The 27242-nt window shown below is 44.4% G+C and overlaps 1 protein-coding gene and 1 non-coding gene across 3 annotated transcripts; one reads left to right on the forward strand and one right to left on the reverse strand.

Annotated features, from left to right (window-relative positions):
* Window positions 1-5623: 5623 nt before the first annotated feature.
* On the forward strand, window positions 5624-5708 carry trnar-ucu (transfer RNA arginine (anticodon UCU)). Its single transcript is given in 2 exon segments — window positions 5624-5660; window positions 5673-5708. It is a non-coding gene; the product is annotated as a tRNA-Arg (tRNA).
* A 1945-nt stretch (window positions 5709-7653) lies between these two features.
* On the reverse strand, window positions 7654-27070 carry dnttip2 (deoxynucleotidyltransferase, terminal, interacting protein 2). 2 transcript variants are annotated; one of them, XM_070886016.1, is made up of 7 exons: window positions 26707-27070; window positions 21756-22501; window positions 18142-18283; window positions 14696-14791; window positions 14341-14505; window positions 12889-12998; window positions 7654-8501 (listed from the first exon to the last, which is right to left on the reverse strand). In XM_070886016.1, the coding sequence occupies exons 1-7, from the start codon at window positions 26851-26853 to the stop codon at window positions 8408-8410; spliced, it is 1500 nt and encodes a 499-aa protein (XP_070742117.1). In that variant the 5' UTR covers window positions 26854-27070; the 3' UTR covers window positions 7654-8407. The 2 variants fall into 2 exon arrangements, with proteins under 2 accessions (XP_070742117.1, XP_070742116.1); XM_070886015.1 differs by having other exon boundaries at window positions 26668-27069.
* Between the last annotated feature and the right edge of the window lie 172 nt (window positions 27071-27242).

Here is a 27242-nt window from a genome sequence, read left to right on the forward strand (position 1 = left end):
AAGCTACCACTCTGGGTGGTACTGGGCGATAGTCCCACGCTGCTTGGCAGGAGCTGGCTGGGAAAGATACGCTGGAACTGGCACGATGTCCGAGCGCTTTCGTCCACTGACGACACTTCGTGTGCCCAGGTCTTAAACAAGTTCCCTTCGCTGTTCGAACCAGGCATCGGGAAATTCCAAGGAGCAAAAGTGAAGATCCACCTAATCCCGGGGGCACGATCCAGCCATCACTAGGCAAGAGCAGTACCATACATGATGAGAGAAAGGGTGGAGATCGAGCTGGGCAGGCTGCAACAAGAGGGCATCATTTCGCCGATCGAATTCAACGAGTGGGCCAGTCCGATTATTCCCGTCCTCAAGGGAGACAGCACCGTCAGAATCTGTGGTGATTACATAAAAACATAGAAAATAGGTGCAGGAGTAGGCCATTCGGCCTTTCATGCCTGCACCACCATTCAATAAAATCATGGCTGATCATTCACTTCAGTATCCCTTTCCTGCTTTCTCTCCATACCCCTTGATCCCTTTAGCCGTAAGGGCCATATCTAACTCCCACTTGAATATATCTAACGAACTGGCCTCAACATCTCTCTGCAGTAGAGAATTCCACATGTTAACAACTCTCTGAGTGAAGAAGTTTCTCCTAAATGGCTTACCCCTCATCCTTAGACTGTGACCCCTGGTTCTGGACTTCCCCAACATCAGGAACATTCTTCCTGCATCTAACCTGTCCAGTCCCGTCAGAATTTTAAATGTTTCTGTGAGATCCCCTCTCATTCTTCTAAACGCCAGTGAATACAGGCCCAGTCGTTCCAATCTTTCCTCGTATGTCAGTCCTGCCATCCTGGGAATCAGCCTGGTGAACCTTCGCTGCACTCCCTCAATAGCAAGAACGTCCTTCCTCAGATTAGGAGATCAAAACTGAACACAATATTCCAGTTGAGGCCTCACCAAGGCCCTTCAGTAAGACCTCCCTGCTCCTATATTAAAATCCCCTAGCTATGAAGGCCAACAGTATATATTTCTATGTTTCTATGTTTCTTCACCGCCTGCTGCACCTGCATGCCAACCTTCAATGACTGATGTACCATGACACCCAGGTCTCATTGCACCTCCCTTTTCCTAATCTGCTGCCATTCAGATAATATTCTGCGTTCATGATTTTGCCACCAAAGTGGATAACCTCACATTTATCCACATTATACTGCATCTGCCATGCATTTGCCCACTCAACTAACCTGTCCAAGTCACCCTGCAGTCTCTTAGCATCCTCTTCACAGCTCACACCACCACCCAGTGTAATGTTATCTGCAAACTTGAAGATATTACACTCAATTCCTTCATCTAAATAATTGATGTATATTGTAAATAGCTGGGGTCCCAGCACTGAGCCCTGCGGCACCCCACTTGCCACTGCCTGACATCCTGAAAAGGACCCGTTTACCCCAACTCTCTGCTTCCTGTCTGCCAACAAGTTCTCTATTCACGTCAATACATTACCCCCAATACCATGTGCTTTAATTTTGCTCACCAATCTCTTGTGTGGGACCTTGACAAAAGCGTTTTAAAAGTCCAAATATACCACATCCACTGGTTCTCCCTTGTCCACTCTACCAGTTACATCCTCAAAAAATTCCAGAAGATTTGTCAAGCATGATTTCCCTTTCATAAATCCATGCTGACTTGGACTGATCCTGTCACTGCTTTCCAAATGCGCTGCTATTTCATCTTTAATAATTGATTCCAACATTTTCCCCACTACTGATGTCAGGCTAACCGGTCTATAATTCCCAGTTTTCTCTCTCCCTCCTTTTTTAGATTAATTAGTTTACGTTAGCTACCCTCCAGTCCATAGGAACTGATCCAGAGTCGCTAGACTGTTGGAAAATGATCACCAATGCATCCACTATCAATCGTTTTTCCCTGCAAGACCAATACCCACTATCAAAGGCTGACGACCTTTTGCCATGCTAGCGGGAGGAAAGACATTCACGAAGCTGGACTTGACCTCGGCCTACATGACGCAGGAGCTGGAGGAATCATCGAAGGGCCTCAGCTGCATCAACACGCACAAAGGTCTCTTCATTTTTAACAGATGCCCGTTTGAAATTCGATCAGCCACGGCGATATTCCAGAGAAACATGGAAAGCTTATTGAAGTCGGTCCCGCGCACGGTGGTCTTCCAGGGCGACATCTTGGTTACAGGTCGGGACACAGTCGAGAGGTTCTTAGTCGACTCAACCGCGTGGGGCTCAGGTTCAAATGCTCGAAGTGCGTTTTCCTGGCGCCTGAATGGAGTTCCTGGGGAGAAGAATTGTGGCGGACAGCATCAGGCCCACCGATTTGAAGATGGAGTTACAATCGAGAACGCACCGAAGCCACACAACGTGATGGAACTGTGGTTGTTTCTAGGGCTCCTGAACTACTTTGGTAACTTCTTACCGGGTCTCAGCACACTGTTAGAACCACTGCAGGCCTTACTGCATAAAGGAGACGAATGGGTATGGGGCAAAAGCCAAGAAAATGCCTTTGTAAAAGCTGGAAAATTGTTACGCTCAAACAAATTGCTTGTGTTGTATGATCCATGTAAGCGTTTGGTACTAGCATGTGATGCGTCGTCGTATGGAGTCGGGTGTGTATTGCAACAAGCTAATGAATCTGGAAAATTGCAACCGGTTGCCTATGCATCCAGGAGTTTGTCTAAGGCTGAGAGAGCCTACAGCATGATTGAAAAAGAATCGTTAGCATGTGTCTATAGGGTTAAGAAAATGCATCAATATCTGTTTGGGCTAAAACTTGAATTGGAAACAGACCAGAAGCCACTAATATCCCTGTTTTCCGAGAGTAAAGGGATAAATACAAATGTATCGGCCCGCATCCAGAGATGGGCACTCACGTTATCCGCATACAACTACGCCATCCGCCACAGGCCAGGCACAGAAAACTGTGCCAATGCTCTCAGTAGGCTGCCATTGGCCACCACGGGTTGGAAATGGCGCAGCCCGCAAATTTAGCCATGGTTATGGAAGCATTTGAGAGTGAGCAATCACCCGTCACAGCCCGACAGATCAGAACCTGAATGAGCCAGGACCCCTTACTGTCCTTAGTAAAAAAATTGCGTTCTTCACAGGAGCTGGTCCAGTGTCCCAGTGGATAATGCAGGAAGAGATAAAGACGTACCAGCAGCGCAAAGATGAACTGTCTATACAGGCAGACTGCTTTCTGTGGAGCAATCAGGTAGTGGTCCCCAAGAAGAGCAGAGACACTTTCATCAGTGACCTCCACAGTACCCACCCAGGCATCGTAATGATGAAAGTGATAGCCAGATCCCACGTGTGGTGGCCCGGTATCGATGTGGACTTAGAATCCTGCGTGCACAGATGTAACACATGCTCGCAGTTAAGCAATGCACCCAGGGAGGCACAACTAAGTTTATGGTCTTGGCCCTCCAAACCGTGGTCCAGGGTCCATGTCGACCATGCAGGCCCGTTTTTGGGTAAAATGTTCCTTGTGGTTGTAGATGCGTACTCCAAATGGATTGAATGTGAGATAATGTCGGTAAGCACGTCCACTGCCACCACTGAAAGCCTGCGGGCCATGTTTGCCACTCACAGACTACCTGATGTCCTTGTGAACGACAGCAGACCATGTTTTACCAGTGCCGAGTTCAAAGAGTTCATGACCCGTAACGAGATCAAACATGTTACATCTGCCCCGATTAAACCAGCATCCAATGGTCAGGCAGAGAGAACAATGCAAACTATCAAGCAGGGCTTGAAGAGGGTAACTGAAGGCTCACTGCAGACTCGCCTATCCCGAGTTCTGCTTAGCTACCGCACGAGACCCCACTTGCTCACTGGGATTCCACCTGCTGAGCTGCTCATGAAAAGGGCACTTAAGACAAGGCTCTCGTTAGTTCACCCTGATCTACATGAACAGGTAGAGAGCAGGCGGCTTCAACAAAGTACATATCATGATAGTGCTAATGTGTCACGTGAAATTGAAGTCAATGATCCTGTACTTGTATTGAATTATGGACAAGGTCCCAAGTGGCTTCCCGGCACTATTGTGGCCAAAGAGGGGAGCAGGGTGTTTCGGGTCAAAGTTTCAAATGGACTCATTCACCAGAAACACTTGGACCAATTCAAACTCAGATTCACAGACTATCCTGAGCAACCAACTTTGGACCCTACCTTCTTTGACCCCCCCAACATACACACCAGTGGCAACTGACACCGTGGTTGGCCACGAAACAGAATCCATCACCCGAGCAGCCCAGCAGGACTCACCACACCAGGCAGCCCAGCCATTCCAGCTGCACAGCAGCCCAGCGAGGGCCCACAAATAATTCACCAAAACCAGCATTTGCACCGAGACGATCAACCAGGGAAAGAAAGGCCCCAGATCGACTCACCTTGTAAATAGTTGCACTGGACTTTTTGTGGGGGGGGGGGGGGGAAGTGTTGTTATGTATGTAAACTTGTATATACCTTGTACAGCCACCAGAGGGCTCATCCGCTGGAGTCCCAAAGGATCCCACAATCCCTTGTGAGTACAGGTACTTAAGGAGGCCTCACAGGCTGGAGAGGAACTCTGGAGACCTGCAATAAAAGACTACGGTCACACTTTACTTTGAGCTCACAGTATCCAGTCAGACTGTATTTATATACAACAAGGGGTTACAGTTATGAAGAGAGACTTGAGAAGTTAGTATTTTTCACTCGATCTCAGATGATTAAGGGGTGACTTGATAGAGGATTACCGAAGGATTATAATAAGTTAAATAAGGAGAGATTTTTTCCATTGATCAGCCAAACAGTAACAAAAGGAGCAAAGTTATGATAATCACAAAAGATTAGAAAAAAAATCTTTGCACCTTGGACAGTTAGATTATAAAATTCTTTGCCACACATCAAGTGCAGTCCATAAATTCTTTAAAAGAGAATCACTTAGCTGCTTGCAAAAGAAAACATATTAAATAAGAAAGAAGACTTGCATTGATATAGCGCCTTTCAAGACCACTGGACATCTCAAAGCGCTTTACAGCCAATGAAGTGTAGTCATTGTTGTAATGTGGGAATGTAGATGAGGAGTGAGGAACGAGAGTGAGATTAGACTAGGTAGCAGGTGGAGAAAAACACTGTAGATCACATTCCCTATTGAGGAACATGTATTCTTTCTGAAGACAAAACAACACAGTGACTCAAGTTAACTTTTTCTCCTGCTGGAATGTAAACTTTGAGGCGCAATCAGTGTCCACCGAAGCTATTTCTTCTTGAGCCTGGTGGGCAATCCACTGCCCACCTCATTGCTGCTGCTCTCAGGGTGGTCAGTTTTCGACTGTTTCAAGATAATAGCCCTTTAATTGAAATTAAGGGATGCTGCAAAGTTGTCCTGTATGAACTCAATTTCCTGTAAAATCTAGAGATAAATGCCACAGAAAGAAATGGAAGCAACTTTTTAAACTTAAAAAAGAAAACAACGACCTGTGTCTGATGATTGCGCCGAGAAGGTGGATACAGTGGGACTGCTGCAATTTGTTGCAACATCGCGCTGTGAATCCAGCAGCAAAACTTCCCAGCCACTTGGTGTCATGTAGAGCTCCAGAGCAGCTCCAACAGGTGGCTCCGTGGCGCAATGGATAGCGCATTGGACTTCTAGCGGCGTGAGACATTCAAAGGTTCCGGGTTCGAGTCCCGGCGGAGTCGTTCCTTTTACTTTAGTTTTACTTCAAAATGTCTTCAGTTTCTCCTAAATTCAAAAGATTGCCCGGCCCGGCCCGGCCCAGCCCAGCGGCGTGGAAGTGAAAGCGAGCTCGGCTTTTAAACCGACCGAAGCCCGGGGACCGGGCACTTTGAGCCATCTCGGCGCCGACTGTGAACATTTACGGATTGCAGTTGCCATCAAACGTACCCTGAACTCGCGTTTAAACTCGAGCGTCCTATGTGTTTTTTTAAAACAAAACTTTTAAAAAGTTTAACTCTGCCATGGCACATTAAAAATAAATCTGCACGGACCCGAGAACACATATATTTAATCTGTATGTGCTGCAGCTTATAAATGAAATAAAAACACGCATGCTATACTACAAATGTAGACCACTCAGCTATTTTGATCGTCTTCTGTGAGTTCCCCCCCTCCCCCACCCATCTCTCTCTCTCCCCCAGCTTCTCTCCCCCCAGCCTCTTTCTCTCTCTCCCCTATAATCTCTCTCGGCCCCCCACCGGTTCTGCTTGCTGCCGCCGATCTTGGTCCCAGGGCGGCTGGAGGAGAGTCGGGGAAGGGGGGGAGAAAGAGAGTCATGGGAGGGGGGGGGGGGGGGGAAATAGGGCCAAGGCCAGAGCAGGTGAAGAGAATCAGAGCCTTAAGTCCTGCTTCTAGGCACCATGTAGACGGAATGATTTGGGGCCGGGAAAGGTGGGGGGGGGGGGGGGGCGGAGGGAAGAGACGGACGGGACAGGGCTTGACAGATGCATGTCTGTCAAAAAAAGTGCAGTACAAATAGTTACACTATGATTTGATACTAGTTAAAGGTAAATAAAAACTGAATATTATATCAAAATACAGAACATGTCTAAGTTGGGGACTGAATTCCATCTGCTCGAATATTACCACCCCCCCCCCCCGCCCCGTTTTCTAACCCTGATGTACCTGATGACTCCCAGTGAGCAACGCCATGTGTGATCGACACGAACAAATGGTAACCATAAAACTATTAGTTGGAGAATTTTGCAAATTAAATGTTATGAAATCAACAATAAAAGAATTGCTAATGTCTCATTTTATCTGCCTCATCCCTTCCTCCCGGTCATTTGTTTTCATAGCAAACATGGAATACAGCACAGAAAGAGGCCATTCTGTCAAATCTCCTCTGCACCCTCTCCAAGGCCTTGATCTCCTTCCTAAAGTGTGCTGCCCTGAATTGGACACAAAGATTCACCTGAGGTTTAACCAGTGATTTATGAAGGTTTAGCATAACCTCCTTGCTTTTGTACTCCATGCCTCTATATATAAAGCCCTGGTCCCAATATGCATTAACAGCTTTATCAACATCTTTATATCAACAGATTTATGTATTTGAAACCCTAATTCTCTCTGTTCCTGCACCCTTTTTAAAACTGTAGCATTTAGTTTATGCTGCAGCTCCTCATTCTTCCTTCCAAAATGCACCATTTCATTTTAATTTTTAATTCATTTGTATTTGGAAGTCAATCTTTAACTTGCACCCCCACCCGGTGTAAATCTAGTGTTGCGATCACCCACCAGTGTTAAAAACCGGACTGTTTCTATGTCCATTGATTCTGGACGATTTGGTCCTGGCTGGATTCTGAAGACTGATTCGCTTCTGAGAGATATAACAAGGCACTATCCCACCCTGGCCTCGTCCCCTCCCCATCTCTATAATCAACTCCAGCCCTACAATGGAATGTATTGCCTGAAAAGGTGGTGGACGCAGATTCAATCGTGGATTCCAAAAGGGAATTGAGTAAGTACCTGAAGGAAAATGTTTTGAAGCGCTACGGGGAAAGGGTGGGGGAGTGGGACTAGCTGAAGTGTTCTTGCAAAGAGCCGGCATGGGCCGAATGGCCTCCTTCTGTGCTGTAACCATTCTTTATTTCTCAAATAGAACAAAGAGGTTTCTACTGCAATGAGAACATTGAGACAGTTTTATTTTGCTTGTATAACAGCCCAATAGACGTGCGAGAGGAGAAAATATAAACCTTTTTATTGATGTCTCAGAAAAATTAAGCACCCCTATGATGAAATCTTTTGGGTACATTATTTCTTCTAGTAGGCATACTATCAATTAGTTACACTAGACATAATTTGTGTACACAAATTAGAAAGCATTTTCCATTACAACCTCAAAAACTACAAGTTTCATCTTTATGAATCTCAGAGTATGCATGTAGTTTAATAGACAATTTCCAAATCAGGCCGATTACAAAAAGGCATTCTTTCTTCGCTCAAAAACCGTAATTGCCTGTTACACAGACAAAGTTATCAGGACCTCAGTATATAAATGTTGTAAAGAAGTCTGCATTCAATATCTACTGAACACACATACATGAAGGTTAGTCACTTTTACAAACTCATAAATAACTATATGATTTGATTAAAAATCGAATTGTCTAAATAGACTTTCTGAAATTCCTTCATCTATTTCGACACTGTGCCTTGGGTTACTGAGGCTGGAAAATCTTCCATGATACATATCTCAGCACAGCTGAACAGTTCTTTTATCTCAGAAATTGGGTTTAGACAAATATGCTCATTTGAATTTATGCATGGGGGAAGACAGAGATGTTGGTGCAATTGTCAGTTTTATAACATTTTAAATACAATTGCTGTGAATATGGGGAAAGTATATCCAGAATGAGGCATTTGTTCAGTTTTGCTTCAGGCTTTACTTTCGAAATTTCTTCTTCTTGTGAATCTTTTTGCCTGCAGCAAGAGCTGCCTTTTCTGCTATGATCTGCTGGTACTTTTTCTTGTTATACCTGGAAAAAAAAACACACACACTTTGCAATCATCTTTACTTATAATACATTAGCTGTGATTAAAAATCTTGCCTCATCTATTTGTAAACCTGTCCCCTAACTACTTAGCGTTATTAAAGCATTATTTACAGTCCCTATGAAAGTCAAATCAGTAAATTAAAATCTCAGTTTTAACGTGACGCTTAAAAAAAAAAATCGCCTGGGTTCCCACTGCTGATTGCAAGCTAGTGCGTCACTGGGAGCATGGACAGGATTGGGTTTGGCTGTGGCAGCCTTCATAGTTGACTAGCTTGCCAAAACTCACTCTCAAAGATCTCACTTAAAAATGGCATGCTACGAGGGCCGTTGACACCCATGAAATCCCCCCACCATCTCCCCCCAAAAATAGTACTGGAGGAATTAATGGGACTGAAAACAAATAAATCCCCTGGACCTGATGGCCCACATCCTAGGGTTTTGAAAAAGGTGGCTCTAGAAATAGTGGATGCATTGGTTGTCATCTTCCAAAATTCTCCAGATTCGAGAAAGGCTCCTGAAAATTGGGAGGTAGCAAATGTAACCCCGCTATTTACTACACACCAGTTAGCCTGACATCAGTAGTAGGGAAAATGCTAGAATCTATTATTAAAGACATGGTAATAGGGCACTTCGAGAATAATAGGATTGGGCAGAGTCAACACAGATTTATGAAAGGGAAATTGTGTTTCACAAATCTGATGAGTTTTTTGAGATTGTAACTCGCAGAATGGATAAGGGGGAACCATGTGGTGTATTTGGATTTTCAGAAGGCATTCGATAAGGATAAGATTACAAGAGGTTATTAAACAAAATTAGGGCTCATGGGATTGGGGGTAATATACTAGCATGGATTGAAAATTGGCTAATGGACAGAAAACAGAGAGTAGGAATAAACGGGTCATAAACGGGTTGGCAGGCTTTAACTAGTGGGGTACCGCAAGGATCAGTGCTGGGGCCCCAGCTATTCACAATCTGTATCAATGATTTGGATGAGGGGACCAAATGTAATATATCCAAGTTTGCTGATAATACAAAGCTAGGTGGGAATGTAAGTTGCGAAAGATGCAAAAAGATTTCGAGGGGTTATAAACAGGCTAAGTGAGTGGGCAAGAACATGGCAAATTGAATATAATGTGGAGAAATGTGAAGTTATCCACTTTGGTAGGAAAAATAGAAAGAGAGCATTTTTTTTTAAATGGTGAGAAATTGGGATTTGTTGGGTGTTCAGAGGGATCTGGGTGTCCTTCTACACGAATCACCGAAAGTTAACATGCAGGTACAGCAAGCAATTGAGAAAGAAAATGCTATGTTGGCCTTTATTACAAGAGGATTTGAGTATAAGAGTAAAGACGTCTTACTGCAATTATATAGGGCTCTGGTGAGAGCGCACCTGCAGTTTTGGTCTCCTTACCTAAGGAAGGATATATTTGCCACAGAGTGAGTGCCACAGAGTGAGTGCAACAAAGGTTCACCAGACTGATTCCTGGGATGGGGGGATTGTCCTATGAGGAGAGATTGAGTAAACTAGGCCTATATTCTCTAGCATTTAGAAGAATGAGAGGTGATCTCATTGAAACATACTAAATTCTTACAGGGCTTGACAGGGTAGATGCAGGGAGGATGTTTCCCCTGGCTGGGGAGTCTAGAACCAGGGGTCACAGTCTCAGAATAAGGTGCCAGCCATTTAGGACTGAAATGAGGAGAAACTTCTTCACTCAGAGGATGATTCTTTGGAATGCTCTACCCAAGAGGGCTGTGGATGCTCAGTCGTTGAGTATATTCAAGACAGAAACCGATAGATTTTTGAATATTAAGGGAATCAAGGGATATGGGGACAGTGCAGGAAAGTGGAGCTGAGGTAGAAGATCAGCCATGATCTTAGTGAATGGCAGAGCAGGCTTGAGGGGCCGAATGGACTACTCCTGCTCCTAATTCATATGTTCTTATTAATACCTTCAGGAGAGAAAGGAAATAATCTGAGGAGGGGAGGCACATCAAAAAAGCATAAACTGCTAAGTACAGAGAAGGGACATGCATTATTCATTCTTGCATCCAAAATTATTTTCAAAATTTGATGACATTTCTGACTAATCTGGTTGATTTTATTTTTAGGATGACACCAGCATGGTGAATAGGGGATTGTCAATGGCTGTTGATTATATGAACTTCCAGAAGGCAGTTGATAAGGTTCCACACAAAACATTATTGGCAAAAATGAGAGCACATGGAATTGGAGATAACCGTGTGACATAGTTGTTAATTAGTTGGTTGGTAGGAGACAGAATCTTAATAGGCAGAATCTTAATAGGCAGGTAAGATTCTGCCTATTAAGCTAAAAGCATTAGCCCGTTTCCCTCCTGCTACAACTGTACATAGAAACATAGAAAATAGGTGCAGGAGCAGGCCATTCGGCCCTTTGAGCCTGCACCGCCATTCAATATGATCATGGCTGATCATTCAACTTCAGTACCCCACCCCAGCCTTCTCTCCATACCCCCTGATCCCTTTAGCCATAAGGGCCACATCTAACTCCCTTTTGAAAAGTCCAACGAACTGGCCTCAACAACTTTCTGTGGCAGAGAATTCCACAGGTTCACCACTCTCTGAGTGAAGAAGTTTCTCTTCATCTCGGTCCTAGATGGCTTACCCCTTATCCTAAGACTGTGACCCCTGGTTCTGGGCTTCCCTAACATCGGGAACATTCTTCCTGCATCTAATCTGTCCAGTCAGAATATTATACATTTCTATGAGATCCCCACTCATTCTTCTAAATTCCAGTGAGTATAAGCCTAATGGATCCAGTCTTTCCTCTTATGTCAGTCCTGCCATCCGGGTACAGGGCGTTGGTGAGGCCAGACCTAGAGTACTGCGTACAGTTTTGGTCTCCGTATTTAAGGAGGGATATACTTGCATTGGAGGCTGTTCAGAGAAGGTTGATTACTGAGATGAAGGCCCCGAAGAATGCTGCTCACAGACATATTGCCATCTCTGGCGAGAATTTTGCCTTTTTCAACAGACCAGTGATTTCAGCGCACTTTAGGAGTACTTTAACACACTTTAGAGAACAGAGCTGGTCTCCAGTCGTCCTGGTTAACCCTTGCCACTGGAAAAGCTCTGTCAAGCCCGTGTGGTGTCTGATGTGCAACGGCCACCACACGTTAAAAAAATCCATGCACAGCTATCTTCCACCCTTCAGGATGTAGTTCAGGATCTGGAATATTAGTTGGGGATCTGGAACATTGAAACACCTGTGAACGCATCCCTTTTTGCCGTGGAAGCACCTCATCCTCGCTTTGAGGGACTGCCGATGATGATGAGGAGACAGAGAGTAGAGATAAAGCGTTTGTTCTTCGATTGGTGGGATGCAACAAGTGGTGCTCCCCAGGGATCTGTACTGGGACACTGCTTTTTACCATATATATTAATGACTTGGATGAATACAGATTTATACTTCTAAGTTTGCTGATGACACGAAGTTCGAAGGCACAGTAAGTTGTGTGGATGGGAGCAGGAAGTTATAAAGACATATAGACAGACTAAGTAAGTGGGAAAACTATGGAAGATGGAGTTCAATGTGGGGAAGTGTGAGGTCATCCACTTTGGATCCAAGAAAGACAAATTGGAATATTTACTTAATAGTGAAAGATTAGGAGCTGCGGCAGACCAAAGTGATTTAGGTGTCCAAAAAGACTAATTGAATGTTGGCTTCTATCTCGAGGGGATTGGAATCCAAAAGCGAGGAAGTACTGCGTTCAGTTCTGGGCATCGCACCTCAGGAAAGATATATTGGCCTTGGAAGTGGTACTGCCCAGATTCACTCTGGCAAATAGGGTAAAATTATGAGGACAGGTTGCATAAACTTGGCGTTCACTTGAATTTAGAGGGGCGAGGGGTAATGGGTAATGAAAACAAAAAAATCTGGAAATACTCAGGAGGTCAGGGAGCATTTCTGGAGAGAGAAACACAGTTAACATTTCAGGTCAATGACCCTTTATCAGAAGGGCGAGAGGTAATCTAATTGAGGTTTTTAAAATGATTAAGGGTTTCAATAGTGTAGAAACTATTTCCGTTGGTGGTAGAAATCCAGAGCAAGAGGGCATAATCTTAGAGCTAGGCCATTTAGGAGTGAAATAAGGAAGCGTTTTTCACACAAAGGGTAGCGGAAATCTGGAACTCTCTCCTCCAAAAGGCTATGGATGTTGGATCAATTGAAATTTTCAAGACGGTGATCGATAGATTTTTGTTAGGTACGGGAAATGGAAGGTAGATGGAGATGAAGTACAGATTAGCCATGATCAAATTGAATGGTATAACAGGCTGGAGGGGCTGAATGGACTACTCCAGTTCCTATGTGAACAAAAGGGCATACCGTCGAAATTCTGCATCTGCCAGAAGCTCCTCGACCATTGTCCGCTTTCTTTGTTTCTTGGGAACACGAGAGTGGTAGAAGTCTACTGGATTGTCCAGCACTTTACCAACCTACAAAGAAAGATTGATGAGTAATAATATACTGCAGTAATCAGAAAAGATACATTTTTAAAAGTTACACTGCTGGAGCAAATATATCTTCGCATGGATCAATATCATTTAAAAACATGTTAGGTGCCCTGTAATGTAATGCATCAACACACCAGATTGAATTTATTAGTGTAATGTTTTTCCTAAAATACAATTTCTTTTGATCAACCTAATTTTTGTTCCCGGCCACTTCTATCATGGGTAAAAAAAGCAAAGGAATAACCTGAGATGATGCATGTAACAGCATGGATAGAAAACAGTCAGAAACGGCGGGTTGGGGTTAATGTGGGTGATAATCATACTGGAGCGTTTATAGAAGTAAAGCAATGAAGGGTTTTGATAGGGTGAATAGAGAATAACTATTTCCTCTGTTTGAGGAAGTAGGTGATGAGGGGTCTTTAACTTAAAATAGCCAGTAAGAGAATGAGAGGGGTTAGAAGAAATTTCTTTACACAGAATTGTTGGAGCATGAAATACTCTGCCACAGGAAGTAATTAAGACAGAGACCTCTGCATCTTTTCAAAGGCGGCCAGATAAAGAATGTAGAATATCACTGCTAATTCTGCCCTTGCTTGGTATCCACACACTCGTACTTTCCAGAATAGTTACTGGCCAGCTGCCAGGAGCAGGAAACCAAGGCTGGCTTTGCCCCCCCGCCCCGGTCTAGTCTAGGAAAGCGGAGGCCAATTGTAGCACTGCTGCTGGAGCTGGATAAAATGATCTAATTTAGCACACTGGGGATCAAAGCCAGGACCTCCCTGGTGCCTACAGTTCTATTCGATTGAGGTGCATTTACCCCAAGATAGCGCAGCACAAAATACTTTGAAAAACGTCTTTTAATTTCTTACATTGTGTCCAAATTAGAGCCATCATTTTCTGTGCAACCACTTGCTTCGCAACAGTATGGGACACTCTACTTCAGTGCCCAGCATAATGCATGCACTTGTCGGCAATCTTAGGCTCAGTCGCGTGCCTGGCATCATGCTTCCAGCTATCCATCTCTGCGTTTCACGCTTCCAGGTAGGTTAGGCATAGATTATGAGATCATTTCTCCGAAACTACCTGCACCTCCCCCTCTATACTGTCTTCTCAAACGGTGAGGATGGATAGATCAATACCAGGCCTGTAGTATGTAGTTAAGGAGTCCCCACAATGCCTGTCCAATATTTTAGAAGCCTGAGCAGCTTTATATACCTGCAAGAACTTTATTTACAGCTATATATTACAAACTGGCTGCACTGAATAAAACTCAAAGCCCAAAACCAATCACGTTATACAGCACAGATCGTGTGTTGCCACATACCTGGAAATACTTTGGGAAACCGTCGCGGTCATTCTTTTTGTAGAAGCGCTTGGGGTTGATAGCAGCCCTCATCTTCAGTGCCCGCAGATCATTCTTCAACTCATCTGTTAGATCAGGTGCTTTCATATTGTACCAACCATCCCCCGTTGTCTTTGCTCGCTCTTCCTAAATGTGCAGGAGTTCAAAATAAAGACTGAACACAGGATATTGTTAAAGGCATAACGATACACAGAAATGGGTGTTTTAATTAAAAATTTAATTTTGTTTTCTAAATATAATGCTATTATCTGACAGTTAGAGAGCACAAGCAACGGCTACATAGAAATCACTGTAATGCCATAGTCACCATACTTACCCTGCGTTTTTTCTTCAGTTGACGAACAGACTCTTTTAAAGGAGGAACACATTCCTGTTTTTCAAATTCTGGTGTCAGGATGCTATTTGCCAAGAGCTAAGGAAAAGAAATGTCAAATTACAATTTTTCATTCAGAAACTCCTGTTATCTATTCGAATAACAAACATAAGAAGTAATCATTACCAGGCATCTGACTGCTCCTCCATCCGATACCTAGTTATGGAGGTAGAAATTCAGGCCCGCCCAAAACGGATCGTTGAAGTGTTTTTTCCGCTGCTGTGGATGAGATGGCCTCCTGCGTGAAATTCAGCTCTTTGGCAATTTTATTTGGAGCGGGCCAGAAGCCGGTCATTAATGGGGGCGGAAGTGCGGCGGTGAGCATGATAGAGGGGCAGAACTGCAGGCGGGACAGAGTCTCCGCCGCTGTCAGTCATCAGCCTGGCGCTGATGACGTCATGACACGGGTGCATCACCACGTCTCTCCCCTTCACTTAAAGGGGAGAGCCTTCGCCATTTTAAAACTTCGGTCCACTGGGCCAGCAGAGGGGGGGGGTTTCAGCCAGGCCAGTGGCCTGGCACCCAAGACCTGGCAGTTGGCCGCCAAAAAAAAACATGGCGGCCACAACAGTGTGCCCTCCCCTTGAATGAGTGCCACACAGCCATGCCGCACTCACTGAAAACACAGTGCACCGACAGAAAAAGTTGTCGGGGGCACCACACAACAGGATGAACATTTTTGCAGGTGAATTTAGATCGGCAATGCGCGCTTTGATTATGCACTTAGGAGGGGTTGGCAGCAGTGGGGCGGAAGTGGGGACCACCGGCAAAACTCCCGAGGTGAATTTCGCTGGCGACCATTCGACCGCAAATCGGTGGCCACTCGACTCCGCTGCTCGTCGCTGGTAAGAGGCCTTTTCAGGAGGCTGAATTTCGGCCCCATGATCTTTACCACATATCTTAATGCCCAGTTCATTCAGGTACCAAACATTAAAAAGAACATTGTTCCCTCTCCGCTTTTGAAGGACCTGGACAGACTCTTCAGTATAGTTCCACAGACATGGGTCATCCTTGTACTTTGTCCAACTGGTCATTCTTCACATGACCCTAGACACAGTGTTAGCAGGATATTCAGTCATTGCGGGGTCGGGGGTGGGGTGGTGGCAGCAGATAACAACTGAGCCCAATCCTGACCACACACGCACATTTTCTAACAGAAGTCACCCAACGGTGATCAGGGGCGAGCGCTCTAACTGAACCCTCTTAATGATATATTGGTTTCAGCCAATCACTCGTGGTGCCACTGTATCTCTGTGCACTGGATTTATTGTTACTATGCCCAACCTATGCCTCCATTTGAATACAAGAACATAAGAATTAGGAGCAGGAGTAGGCCACATGGCCCTTGGAGCACGCTCCGCCATTCAGTAAGATTATGGCTGATCTTTAACCTCAATTCCACTTTCCTGCCCAATCCCCATATCCCTCGATTCCCCTAGTGCCCAAAATTCTATCGATCTCAGCTTTGAATATACTCAAAGACTCAGCATCCACAGTCCTCTGGGGTAGAGAATTCCAAAGATTCACAAGCCTTTGAGTGAAGAAATTCCACATCTCAGTCTTAAATGGCCAACCCCTTATCCTGAGACTATGCCCCCTCCAGCCAGGGGAAACAACCTCTCAGTATCTACCACTCAGAATCTTATATGTTTCACGGAGATCACCTCTCATTCTTCTAAACTCCAGAGACTAGAGGCCCAATCTACTCAATCTCTCCTCACTGGACAATCCTCTCATCCCAGGGATCAATCTAGATCAACTATATATAAAATGACCCTTACACTACCGTTAAAATTAATTCAGTTCACTGGGCTGGTAACAAAATATCAAAAGGGTAAATATAACAAGTAAACTGAAAGAGCTAAAGGTCACATACCACTGGTGCCAGTTTGGCGTGTTTGTCGAACAGAGTGCTAAACATCCATCATCATAGGCAATCCCTCAGAATCGAGGAAGACATGCTTCCACTCTTAGCATGAGTTTTTAGATGGCTGTACAGTCCAATACGAGAACCACAGTCTCTGTCACAGGTGGGACAGACAGTGGCGAAGGAAAGGGTGGGCAGGGAATTTGGTTGCCGCACGCGCCTTCCGCTGCCTGCACTCGGCAACGAGACTCGAGGAGCTCAGCGCCCTCCCGGATACACTTCCTCCACTTAGGGTGGTCTTTGGCCAGGGACTCCCAGGTGTCAGTGGGGATGTTGCATTTTATCAAGGAGACTTTGAGGGTGTCCTTGTAACATTTCCGCTGCCCACCCTTGGCTCGTTTGCCGTGGACGAGTTCCGAATAGAGCGCTTGCTTTGGGAGTCTCGTATCTGGCATGCGAACTATGTGGCCTGCCCAGCGGAGCTGATCAAGTGTGGTCAGTGCTTCAATGCTGGGGATGTTGGCCTGGACGAGGACACTAACGCCCACCACCTGAGCAGTGATAATTAGGCCTTCTTTTTTGGAGGAGATTGTCAGTAATACACAAGAAGTTTTGACTGCGAGTGTTTCCTAATACAATAAAAACAGCTGAAGGTCTTCAAATCTTTCATTTCCATTTATACCCGGCTCAGGCATATTGTCACCATCCTCAGAAATTGTGCTGTCTCAGTCACTGCTCCCTGCTTCCATCATCATGACCACCATCGTCACCCCACTCCTTACAAATCCCACATTTGATCCATCCGATCCTTGGCAATTACCAACCTACTTTCAACTTCTGCTTCCTCTAGGAGCCATAAATATAAGATAGTCACTAATAAATCCAACAGGGAATTCAGGAGAAACTTCTTTACCCAGAGTGGTTAGAGTGTGGAACTTACTACCACAAGGAGTAACATAGACGCATTTAAACACTTGAGGGAGAAAGGAATAGAAGGATACGCTGATCGGGTTAGGTAAAGTAGGGTGGGAGGAGGCTCGTGTAGAGCATAAACACTGACATGGACTAGTTGGGCTGAATGGCCTGTTTCTGTGTTGTGTTCAAAGTAATTCTCAAAGTTTTGGATGTCTTGTTGCCCAAAACTTCGCACTCACCTCTTCCTGGTTGAATGTCTTTAGCCCAGCTTCCATAAATGGAGAAAAATTGCATTTCAACCAATAAATTTATACTTCCTGTGCGATAACCATAGTTCGACGCTTCAAATTACTCCCAACACCAGTGACAGACCTGAAACCATCAGTACTTCATAATTGTGTTACACAGCCCAAAATATTCCCTCCAGACACAAACCCAGCTTGGAAAAAAAAAAGTGTCCGAAATTGCACTGCTTCTGCTTGTTCACAGTACGACACAACAAAAATTAAAAAATCATATTCCTGACCTGCTGATGCCCCAGTGACGACAGTGGGTTGGCAGTAAACCAGGGACGGGAAACAGGTCAGAATACACTAAAGCCTCTTACCTCGTCATCCTTTTTCTTTTTCTCCTTTAGTTTTTTAAAGGCTTTTGAATCGGGACCCTGTTTGTCAGCATCAAAACTTATGTACAGGCCACCTAGTTCCTTGAGATTTAGCCCAGGATCAATGCTGCTTGACAAGTCTATTCTGGAATATATAAAAAAAATATTATTTCCATTAATGGACATTACTAAGTTACTCAATACAACTTCAGTTGTGAACTTTAAAACATTCCAACACAGATACAGATCTTAAACTCTTAGTGCTCGACGGTATAGGTTAATATTAAAGATCAGATTATGTTTTTGGCAATCCAGTTATTTATTGGACACTGAAAAGATAGTGAGCAATTATTTTCCTCATTTTTCAGCAGTTTTCTAGCCGTGAACTCCGTGAGTCTTTCCAGCAGTGTGATTATACAGTGTCAGGCGCTCTTTGGTACCTCACCCAAATACCCATTGCACATCTGCGAGCCCGTGACTGTGAGCGGTGATAAGCTATTCGACAATGGTGTTGCTGCCGGGGGGGGTCTAAATCACAGCCAAACTCAATCCTTTCCTCACCCAATGTCCATTCACGTTCACTTTCAGCAAGGATCACTGAATAGGGAAGGGAAGCGGATCCCCTGTCCGACCTCTGTGTGCTAACCGGTGAACAATAAGGCCACTTGAAGCATTCCTGCTGCCATTCTAGCGGATGTCAGCTAGCTTATTTTTTATTCTGCTTCCTGAATTATTTTAATCTTCTTTGATTTCTTGTAAAGTAGATCACATACAATTTTTCACTGAAAGGTTTCATCTGAAATAATACATGACCGTTAGTTTAAAAAAAAATTCTGTTTAGTTTCAGTGAACAGATCTATTTCGAGGCCTGAGAGTTCAGGTTTTGGCCATGTTGAACACAAAGGTGACATTCATAGTTTAAATGTTATTTTGCTGGCAATACACTACTCAACATCTAGCAATGTAAACTTTTAAGTTTTTTCCAATGTTATTCCCGCTGGTTGTTTTATGGTAGATGTAAAGGAAATCTCTACCTTTATTAATCGAGGCTTAAAACATAAGAGCAGGGAGGTTATGCTTGAACTGTATGAAACACTAATTAGACCACAACTAGATTACTGCATATGGTTCTGGTCACCACATTATAGGAAAGATGTGACTGCACGAGAGACGGTACAGAGGAGATTTACGAGGATGTTGCCAGAACTGGAGAATTTTAGCTATGAGGAAAGATTGGATAGGCTGGGGTTATTTTCTTTGGAGCAGAGGAGGCTGAGGGGAGATTTAATTGAGGTGTATAAAATTATGAGAGGCCTAGATAGAGTGGATAGGAAGGACCTATTTCCCTTAGCAAAGAAGTCAATAACCAGGGGCATAAATTTAAAGTAATTAGTAGAAGGTTTAGAGGGGATTTGAGGCCAAATTTCTTCACCCAGAGGGTGGTGGGGGTCTGGAACTCACTGCCTGAAAGGGTGGTAGAGGTAGAAACCCTCATCACATTTAAAAAGCACTGGATATGCACTTGAAGTGCCGTAACCTGCAAGGCTACGGACCAAGAGCTGGAAAGTGGGATTAGCCTGGATAGCTCTTTGTCGGCCGGCAGACACAATGGGCCAAATTGCCTCCTATATGATTCACTATCCAAGCTTCCCATCTTCATGGACCTTCATGTGGCCTAATTAGGCTAAATATCGTCATTGTTGCCGATTTGACTACTGGCAATTACTTGGCTTGTCTTGTCTCCTTGTTATCTGACTAACTCCTCTAGGTCGCCTCAAGGTCAGGAAAAAACCCCAGGAAATACCCAGTCACTTTGGCCCTGAATTTGCAGTCGGAGATTTCCCGTGGGAGAAATGCCTCCAATCTGCAAATAAAATTCCTGCGTACTTGGTGGTCTGGTGGGTACGGAGACTCGTGATCCTGGGCCTCCCAGTGTACAAGCGTGTAGAGGCCCACGTAGTCCAGGGGTGTAGGCAGTTCGCAGGCGTCCCTGTGATCACGTGGGCTGGCCCAACGAATGAAGAAAGGGAATCTCCATAAGTATGAATGCGAATACCCGCAAAAATACATGTACACATCAAATAAATAGAAAACCATTACAAATTTAAAATGAATTAAAATGCCATTTAATTAAATATTTAAAACAAAAATTTTATTTTTTGAAAAATAAATTTAAATGTTTAAAAGGGCGTAAAAATAACTGTACCTTATTGTACAGGTTTTAAAATGTTTAAATGATTGAATTTTTTTTTAAATTCAGTTTATTTAAACGCTTGCACTGATAAAAGCAGGCCTTACCACGGACAGAATTTCACAGGCATTCGCTGGGCATAAGATTCTTGCCAGATCGCAAGTTTTGTGTTTTTGCGGATGCGCTTTGCGCGCGAAAACCTAGCACTTATGCGGCCCTTATGGGCGCGCACGCAGCTGTCGGGGCCGCTAAATACAGACCCTTCTGTTTTCTATTTACTTTTTTTAAAAAAAGATTGTTGAGTTGTGATTTGTTGGTGTTTTATACCAAGTGTGGTGTCTGGAAATGTTTTGGGCACTCTCAAAACTTTATATACACAGATTTACTGCTTGCCTACTTAGATGATGGGATAGAAAGCCAGAGATCCAAATCTGCCGATGACACCAAGATAGGCAGCATTGTAGGCAGTGTAGATGAAAGCATAACATTTCAAAGGGATATTGGTAGATTAATTGAATGGGCAAAACTGTGGCAAATGGGCTTCAATGTAGGCAAATGTGAGGTTATCCACTTTGGACCTAAAAAGGATAGAACAGCATACTTCCTAAATGGCGAAAAGCTAAAAACAGTGGATGTCCAGAGACTTGGGGGTCTAGGTACGTAGATCATCAAAATGTCATGAACAGGCGCAGAAAATAATCAAAAAGGCTAATGGAATGCTGGCTTTTATATCTAGAGGACTAGAATACAAGAGAGTAGAAGTTATGCTACAGCAATACAAAGCCCTGGTTAGGCTACACCTGGAGCACTGTGAGCAGTTCTGGGCACCACACTGTAGGAAGGATATATTGGCCTTGGAGGGATTGCAGCGTAGATGTACCAGAATGATACCCAGACTGCGAGGGATAAATTATGAGGAGAGATTACACAAATTAGGGTCATATTCTGCAGAATTTAGAAGGTTAAAGGGTGATCTGATTGAAGTTTTCAAGATATTAAGGGGAACAGACAGCGTAGATAGAAACTATTTCCGCTGGTTGGGGATTCTAGGACCAGGGGCATAAGTGAAAAATTTCAGTCGTGAAATTAGGAAACACTTCTACTCACAAAGTTTGGAACTGTCTTCCACAAACGGCAATCGACGCTGGGTCAATTGTTAATTTTAAATCTGAGATTGATAGATTTTTGTTAACCAAAGGTATTAAAGGAAATGGACACAGGCGGTTATATGGGATTAGGTCGCAGATCAACCATGGTCTGATTGAATGGTGGTATAGGCTTGAAGGGCTAAATGGGCTACTCCTGTTCCTATCTTCCTATGTTTCTACTTAACTACTGCCACTGCACTCCAAAAGTAATTCATTGACTGAAGTGCTTTGATAAAGTGCTTTGTAAACGCCAGTATTTAAACTATTTCTTTACTTACAAGCTAGGTTTGGTTTTCAAAATATCTTCATCATCTTCTTCTTCATCGATAAAATCATCTTTTTCCTCTTCGTCTGACTCATCGTCTATGTCACCAGCTTCTTCTCCACTTTCACCACTATCCTCCTTTTCACTCGAGTCCAAGTAATATTTTGCACCTTGATCTATTCCAGGTTGTGTGTCAATCACAAACAGGTCACTACCCTCTGCCAAAGGGCTCTCTGTTGTAATGGGAGGAATGGCAGCGGGTTCGGATAAAACAGCGGGTCCAGATGTAACATTTATGCTGGACTCTTCCAACACATCGCCGTCGCTATTATCCAAGGCATCTTTGTCTTCATCACTGCTGAGTCGTAAATCGATAACAGGTAGAGTCTCACTTAGGGCTTTGTGATCTAAATCCTCCCCTTTACCCTTTAGTTGACCATCTTTTACCTCTTCATCTATGTCACTTATTTCAATCAGCTTAATTTCATGAGTTTCCATCTCAGTCAGCTTTTCCTTCTCTTTTTCTGCATTATTTTCTATGATGGTGCTCTCTGAGCACTGGTCATTTAATTCCAATTTGTCACTCGATTCTGTTGGCTGCTTTGGACAGGGCTGCAGTTCTGCCTGAACGATTTGTGGCTCTTCAACAATGTCTTGCCCTTCATGTTGAGATTCAGTAATGGTTTCTGACGGAGTTTCAAATCTGCTGCTCCTGGTCTTTCTTTCCCGAATGGGTGTTCTTATTCTAGATACTGCCTCCTTAAAAAAAGATAAAGACACAAGTATATTTTTGATTTTACAGTGAGGATGGTAGATAATTGATTATAAGAACATAAGAACTAGGAACAGGAGAAGGCTGTATGGCCCCTCGAGCCTGCTCCGCCATTCAATAAGATCATGGCTGGTCTGATCATGGACTCAGCTCCACTTCCCTACCCACTCCCCATAACCCCATATCGTTTAAGAAACTGTCTATTTCTGTCATAAATTTATTCAATGTCCCAGCTTCCACAGCTCTCTGAGACAGCGAATTCCACAGATTTGCAACCCTCAGAGAAGAAATTTCTCCTCATCTCAGTTTTAAATGGGCAGCCTCTTATTCTATGATCATGCCCTCTAGTTCTAGTCTCCCCCATCAGTGGAAACATCCTCTCCGCATCCACCTTGTCAAGCCTCCTCATAATCTTATACGTTTCGATAAGATCACCTCTCATGCTTCTGAATTCCAATGAGTAGAGGCCCAACCTACTCAACCTTTCCTCATAAGTCAACCCCCTCATCCCCAGAATCAACCTAGTGAACCTTCTCTGAACTGCCTCCAAAGCAAGTATATCCTTTCGTAAATATGGAAACCAAAACTGCACGCAGTATTCCAGGTGTGGTCTCACCAATACCTTATATAGCTGTAGTAAGACTTCCCTGCTTTTATACTCCATCCCCTTTGCAATAAAGGCCAAGTTACCATTGGCTTTCCTGATCACTTGCTGTACCTGCATACTATCCTTTTGTGTTTCATGCACAAGTACCCCCAAGTCCTGTTGTACTGCAGCACTTTGCAATCTTTCTCCATTTAAATATTAACTTGCTCGTTGATTTTTTCTGCCAAAGTGCCTCACACTTTCCAACATTATACTCCATCTGCCAAATTTTTGCCCACTCACTTAGCCTGTCTATGTCCTTTTGCAGATTTTGTGTGTCTTCCTCACACATTGCTTTTCCTCCCATCTTTGTATCGTCAGCAAACTTGGCTATGCTACACTCAGTCCCTTCTTCCAAGTCGTTAATATAGATTGTAAATAGTTGGGGTCCCAGCACTGATTCCTGCGGCATCCTACTAGTTACTGGTTGCCAACCAGAGAATGAACCATTTATCCCGACTCTCTGTTTTGTTAGTTAGCCAATCCTCTATCCATGCTAATATATTACCCCCAACCCTGTGAACTTTTATCTTGTGCAGTAGCTTCTAGGTAAGCTTCAGTAATAATCTTCATTGGCTCTTTTTCTGGAATTTTCCTTTATTACAAACATTTTTGCACCTTGCCAGAGACACCATTTTTGCACATAATTGTTGGGGCTGAATACAGCGAGTCTTACTCTTTAAACTGTTTAAGACCCAAAATTTCTATTGTTAGTTTGTAAGAGCCAGAGTATTTATCAGGAAACTGACAGACGCTTAGTTGATGAGATGCTGAGAGCAGAAACTAACAGGTCTTTCCTCTCAGAAACAAAAGAGATAACTGACTGAATATCAACCCGTTCATCTAAGTAACTAGCAAGTTAATATTTATCCAGTAAACCATCAGGGAATCTGCACAGAACAGCCTTTATCCATTAAACCATTGGAGACTCAGCACAGACTAGGTATTGATACCTTTTACCCAGTAAACAACTGAAAACTCAGAACAGACCAACAATCAGTGTCTTTGCCCAATAAAGAGGGAGACTCATTAATAAAAGGGTCATTTCTGATAAAATTTGTGATCCTGGCTTTGTGAATTGGTTTTGTGTGTGGTGGGATTGTTGATCTCGCATGGTTTTGCACCTGTGGATTGACAATTGGGTAATCAGATACTGTAACAATTATCGTAACGTTAGGTACCAAGTGTAATAATTGTTGATCTGCCCAATACAAGACACCTGGAGTAGCGGGGATGGTTCTCTGCGTCCAGGATAAGTCTCTTTCAGTATCTACCATGCCTATTTAACCTGAATTCTATGTCCGCTCACGTGCGTATTTTGGTTGCTGTTGTGGATCTGAGCCTGTTATTTCTATCACTGTTTTTTGTGCTCTCAGGCCCCTCTTTCCTGTGTCCTTCGCTGCCTGTCACTCAGCTTTCATTCTCTCTCTCCTCCCCACCAGCCCCCCAAGGGTATTATGCATCTACCATCTTTGAATGAGCCTACAGCTATGCTCTGTGCTTCTCTCAGCATTCTCTAAAGTGCACATCGAGGCACCTCTGTAGAAGAGAAAAATTCAACTGCCTCACAGAATCATAGAAATTTATAGCACAGACGGAGGCCATTTGGCCCATCAGGTCTGCCCCAGTCGAAAAAGAACTAACCAGCCTAATTTCACTTTCCAGCCTTTAGCCCATAGCCTTGTAGATGTAATAGCAGCGCAACTGGAAAGCAGTGACAGGATCGATCCAAGTCAGCATGGATTTATGAAAGGGAAATCATGCTTGACAAATCTTCTAGAGTTTTTTTGAGGATGGAACTAGTAGAGTGGATAAGGGAGAACTAGTGGATGGGGTGTATTTGGACTTTCAAAAGGCTTTTGACAAGGTTCCACACAAGAGATTAGTGTGCAAAGTTAAGGCACATGGTATTGGGGGTAATGCATTGACGTGGATAGAGAACTCGTTGGCAGACAGGAAGCAAAGAGTGGGAATAAACGGGTCCTTTTCAGAATGGCAGGCAGTGACTAGTGGGATGCCGCAGGGCTCAGAGCTGGAACCCCAGCTGTTTACAATATACATTAATGATTTAGACAAAGGAATTGAGTGTAATATCTCCAAGTTTGCAGATGACACTGAGCTGGGTGGCAGTGCGAGCTGCGAGGAGGATGCTATGAGGCTGCAGTGACTTGGATAGGTTATGTGAGTGGGCAAATGCACGGCAGATGAAGTAAAATGTGGATAAATGTGAGGTGCAGGATCAAAGGGCCGAATGGCCTGCTCCTGCACCTATTTTCTATGTTTCGCCACTTCATATCCAAGTACTTTTTAAATGTGATGGGGGTTTCTACCTCTTCCACCCTTTCAGGCAGTGAGTTCCAGACCCCCAGCACCCTCCGGGTGAAAAAAGTTCTCCTCAACTCCTCTTTAATCCATCTACTAAATACTTTAAATCTGTGTCCCCTTGTTATTGACCTGTCTGCTGAGGGAAATTTGTCCTTCCTATCCACTCTATCTAGGCCCCTCATCATTTTATATATGTCAAGAAGGTCTCCCCTCAGCCTCCTCTATTCCAAAGAAAACAACCCCAGCCTATTCAATCTTTCCTCAATTCTCCAGCTCCTCTCTTTCCGATCTTCCCACCCAGAATGTAAGCTGGGGGCTAACCTTGGCAACCTCCTTATTCAGCCCATCCCTGAGCTTTGCCAGCTGATCAATCACTGCCCCATCTCCACATATCCCTCACAGACATCAGTTCACTTGCCATCTGACCATATTGTGGATGATTGCACCGACATCCTGGCTTTGACTGAAACATGGCTTAGGAATGGTGACACCTAGGCTGGTATCAAATCCCCACCGTCGGCTATAGCTTCTATCACCTCTCCTGCCCAAACTGCCACAGAGATGGTGTGGCTCTGATCAACAAGTCACGTTTTAGTCTCTCTCCCTACTCCTGCGGCACCTTCTCCTCCTGACACTATTTGGAAAAAGAACAGGAGGAAGAGGGGTTCTCCCCAGTGTCCTGGTCAATATTTATCCCTCAATCAACGTCACTAAAACAGATTATCTTGTCATTATCACATTGCTGTTTGTGGGATTTTGCTGTGCGCACATTGACTGTCGCATTTCCCCCATTACAACAGTGACTACACTCCAAAAGTACGTCATTGTCCGTAAAGCGCTTTGGGACGTCCTGGGGTCGTGAAAGGCGCTATATAAATGCAAATCTTTCCATTCTTTTTCCTCCAAATTCACCAGTCCTCCCCATAGCCTCTCCTGCTCATATTCTGTCACTCAACCTCGCCGTTGCCCCGTGGCCTCTCCTCTCCCCTCCCAGGGTCTCAGTCACTGACCGGACCATCTTCCCACCGCCGCTCCCTTGCCCCCCGGAGGCCTCGTGTCTCGGCCCCTGAGGGGCGGCGCTTCAAACCCCCGGCCCGGCCCTTGTGGCCCAGTCACCCTGCACCGGCCCAAGCTCACAAACAGCGGGCGGGGAGTGCCCGGCCCGGCCCGGCGGCCCTTTACCTCTTGGGCAACAGCCCGCCTGCTGCTTCGGCTGTTTACCTCTCGCTCCACAGCCCGCCTGTTGCTCCGAGTCTGCACCATCCTGCCGGCCCTCCGCCCACTACTTCCGCTCGGTGCCACAGCGAGACCGCCCCTCGTGCACTTCCGCCCGGTGTTGCCACGAACCGGGCACCACCGCCTCTGCATCGCGTGCGATTGGGGCCGGCTTGAAATAAGCCGCAGCTCAGCCCAGGGAGGATGACTATCGTTCTGCCTAAATAAATATATATTTTATTTTTTATATGGGTCTTGATGTTGTTACTCAGCTTTAGGTGGTCAGTAGCGTTGGGTTGTTTCAAACCTCGCCATTTAATATTGCAGCTTTCTCCTGGGCTCACTGCAGCTCTCTGGTCTGATCATTTACATCAGCTTCAGCCTCTGCAGGTGGCTGCGATCCCAAACACTGACTCTCTCTTCCCTCCCCAACCACAATTGGCTTGACGTAGTCTGAGGTTTTTATATGTTGCAGCTTGAGTATTTTGCTTTCTATTCCTTATTTTTTGTTGGTTGCAAAGAATATAGTAGTAAGTAATGAG

Source organism: Pristiophorus japonicus, chromosome 8 (genome assembly GCF_044704955.1).
Source record: "Pristiophorus japonicus isolate sPriJap1 chromosome 8, sPriJap1.hap1, whole genome shotgun sequence".
Classification (NCBI taxonomy): domain Eukaryota; kingdom Metazoa; phylum Chordata; class Chondrichthyes; family Pristiophoridae; genus Pristiophorus; species Pristiophorus japonicus.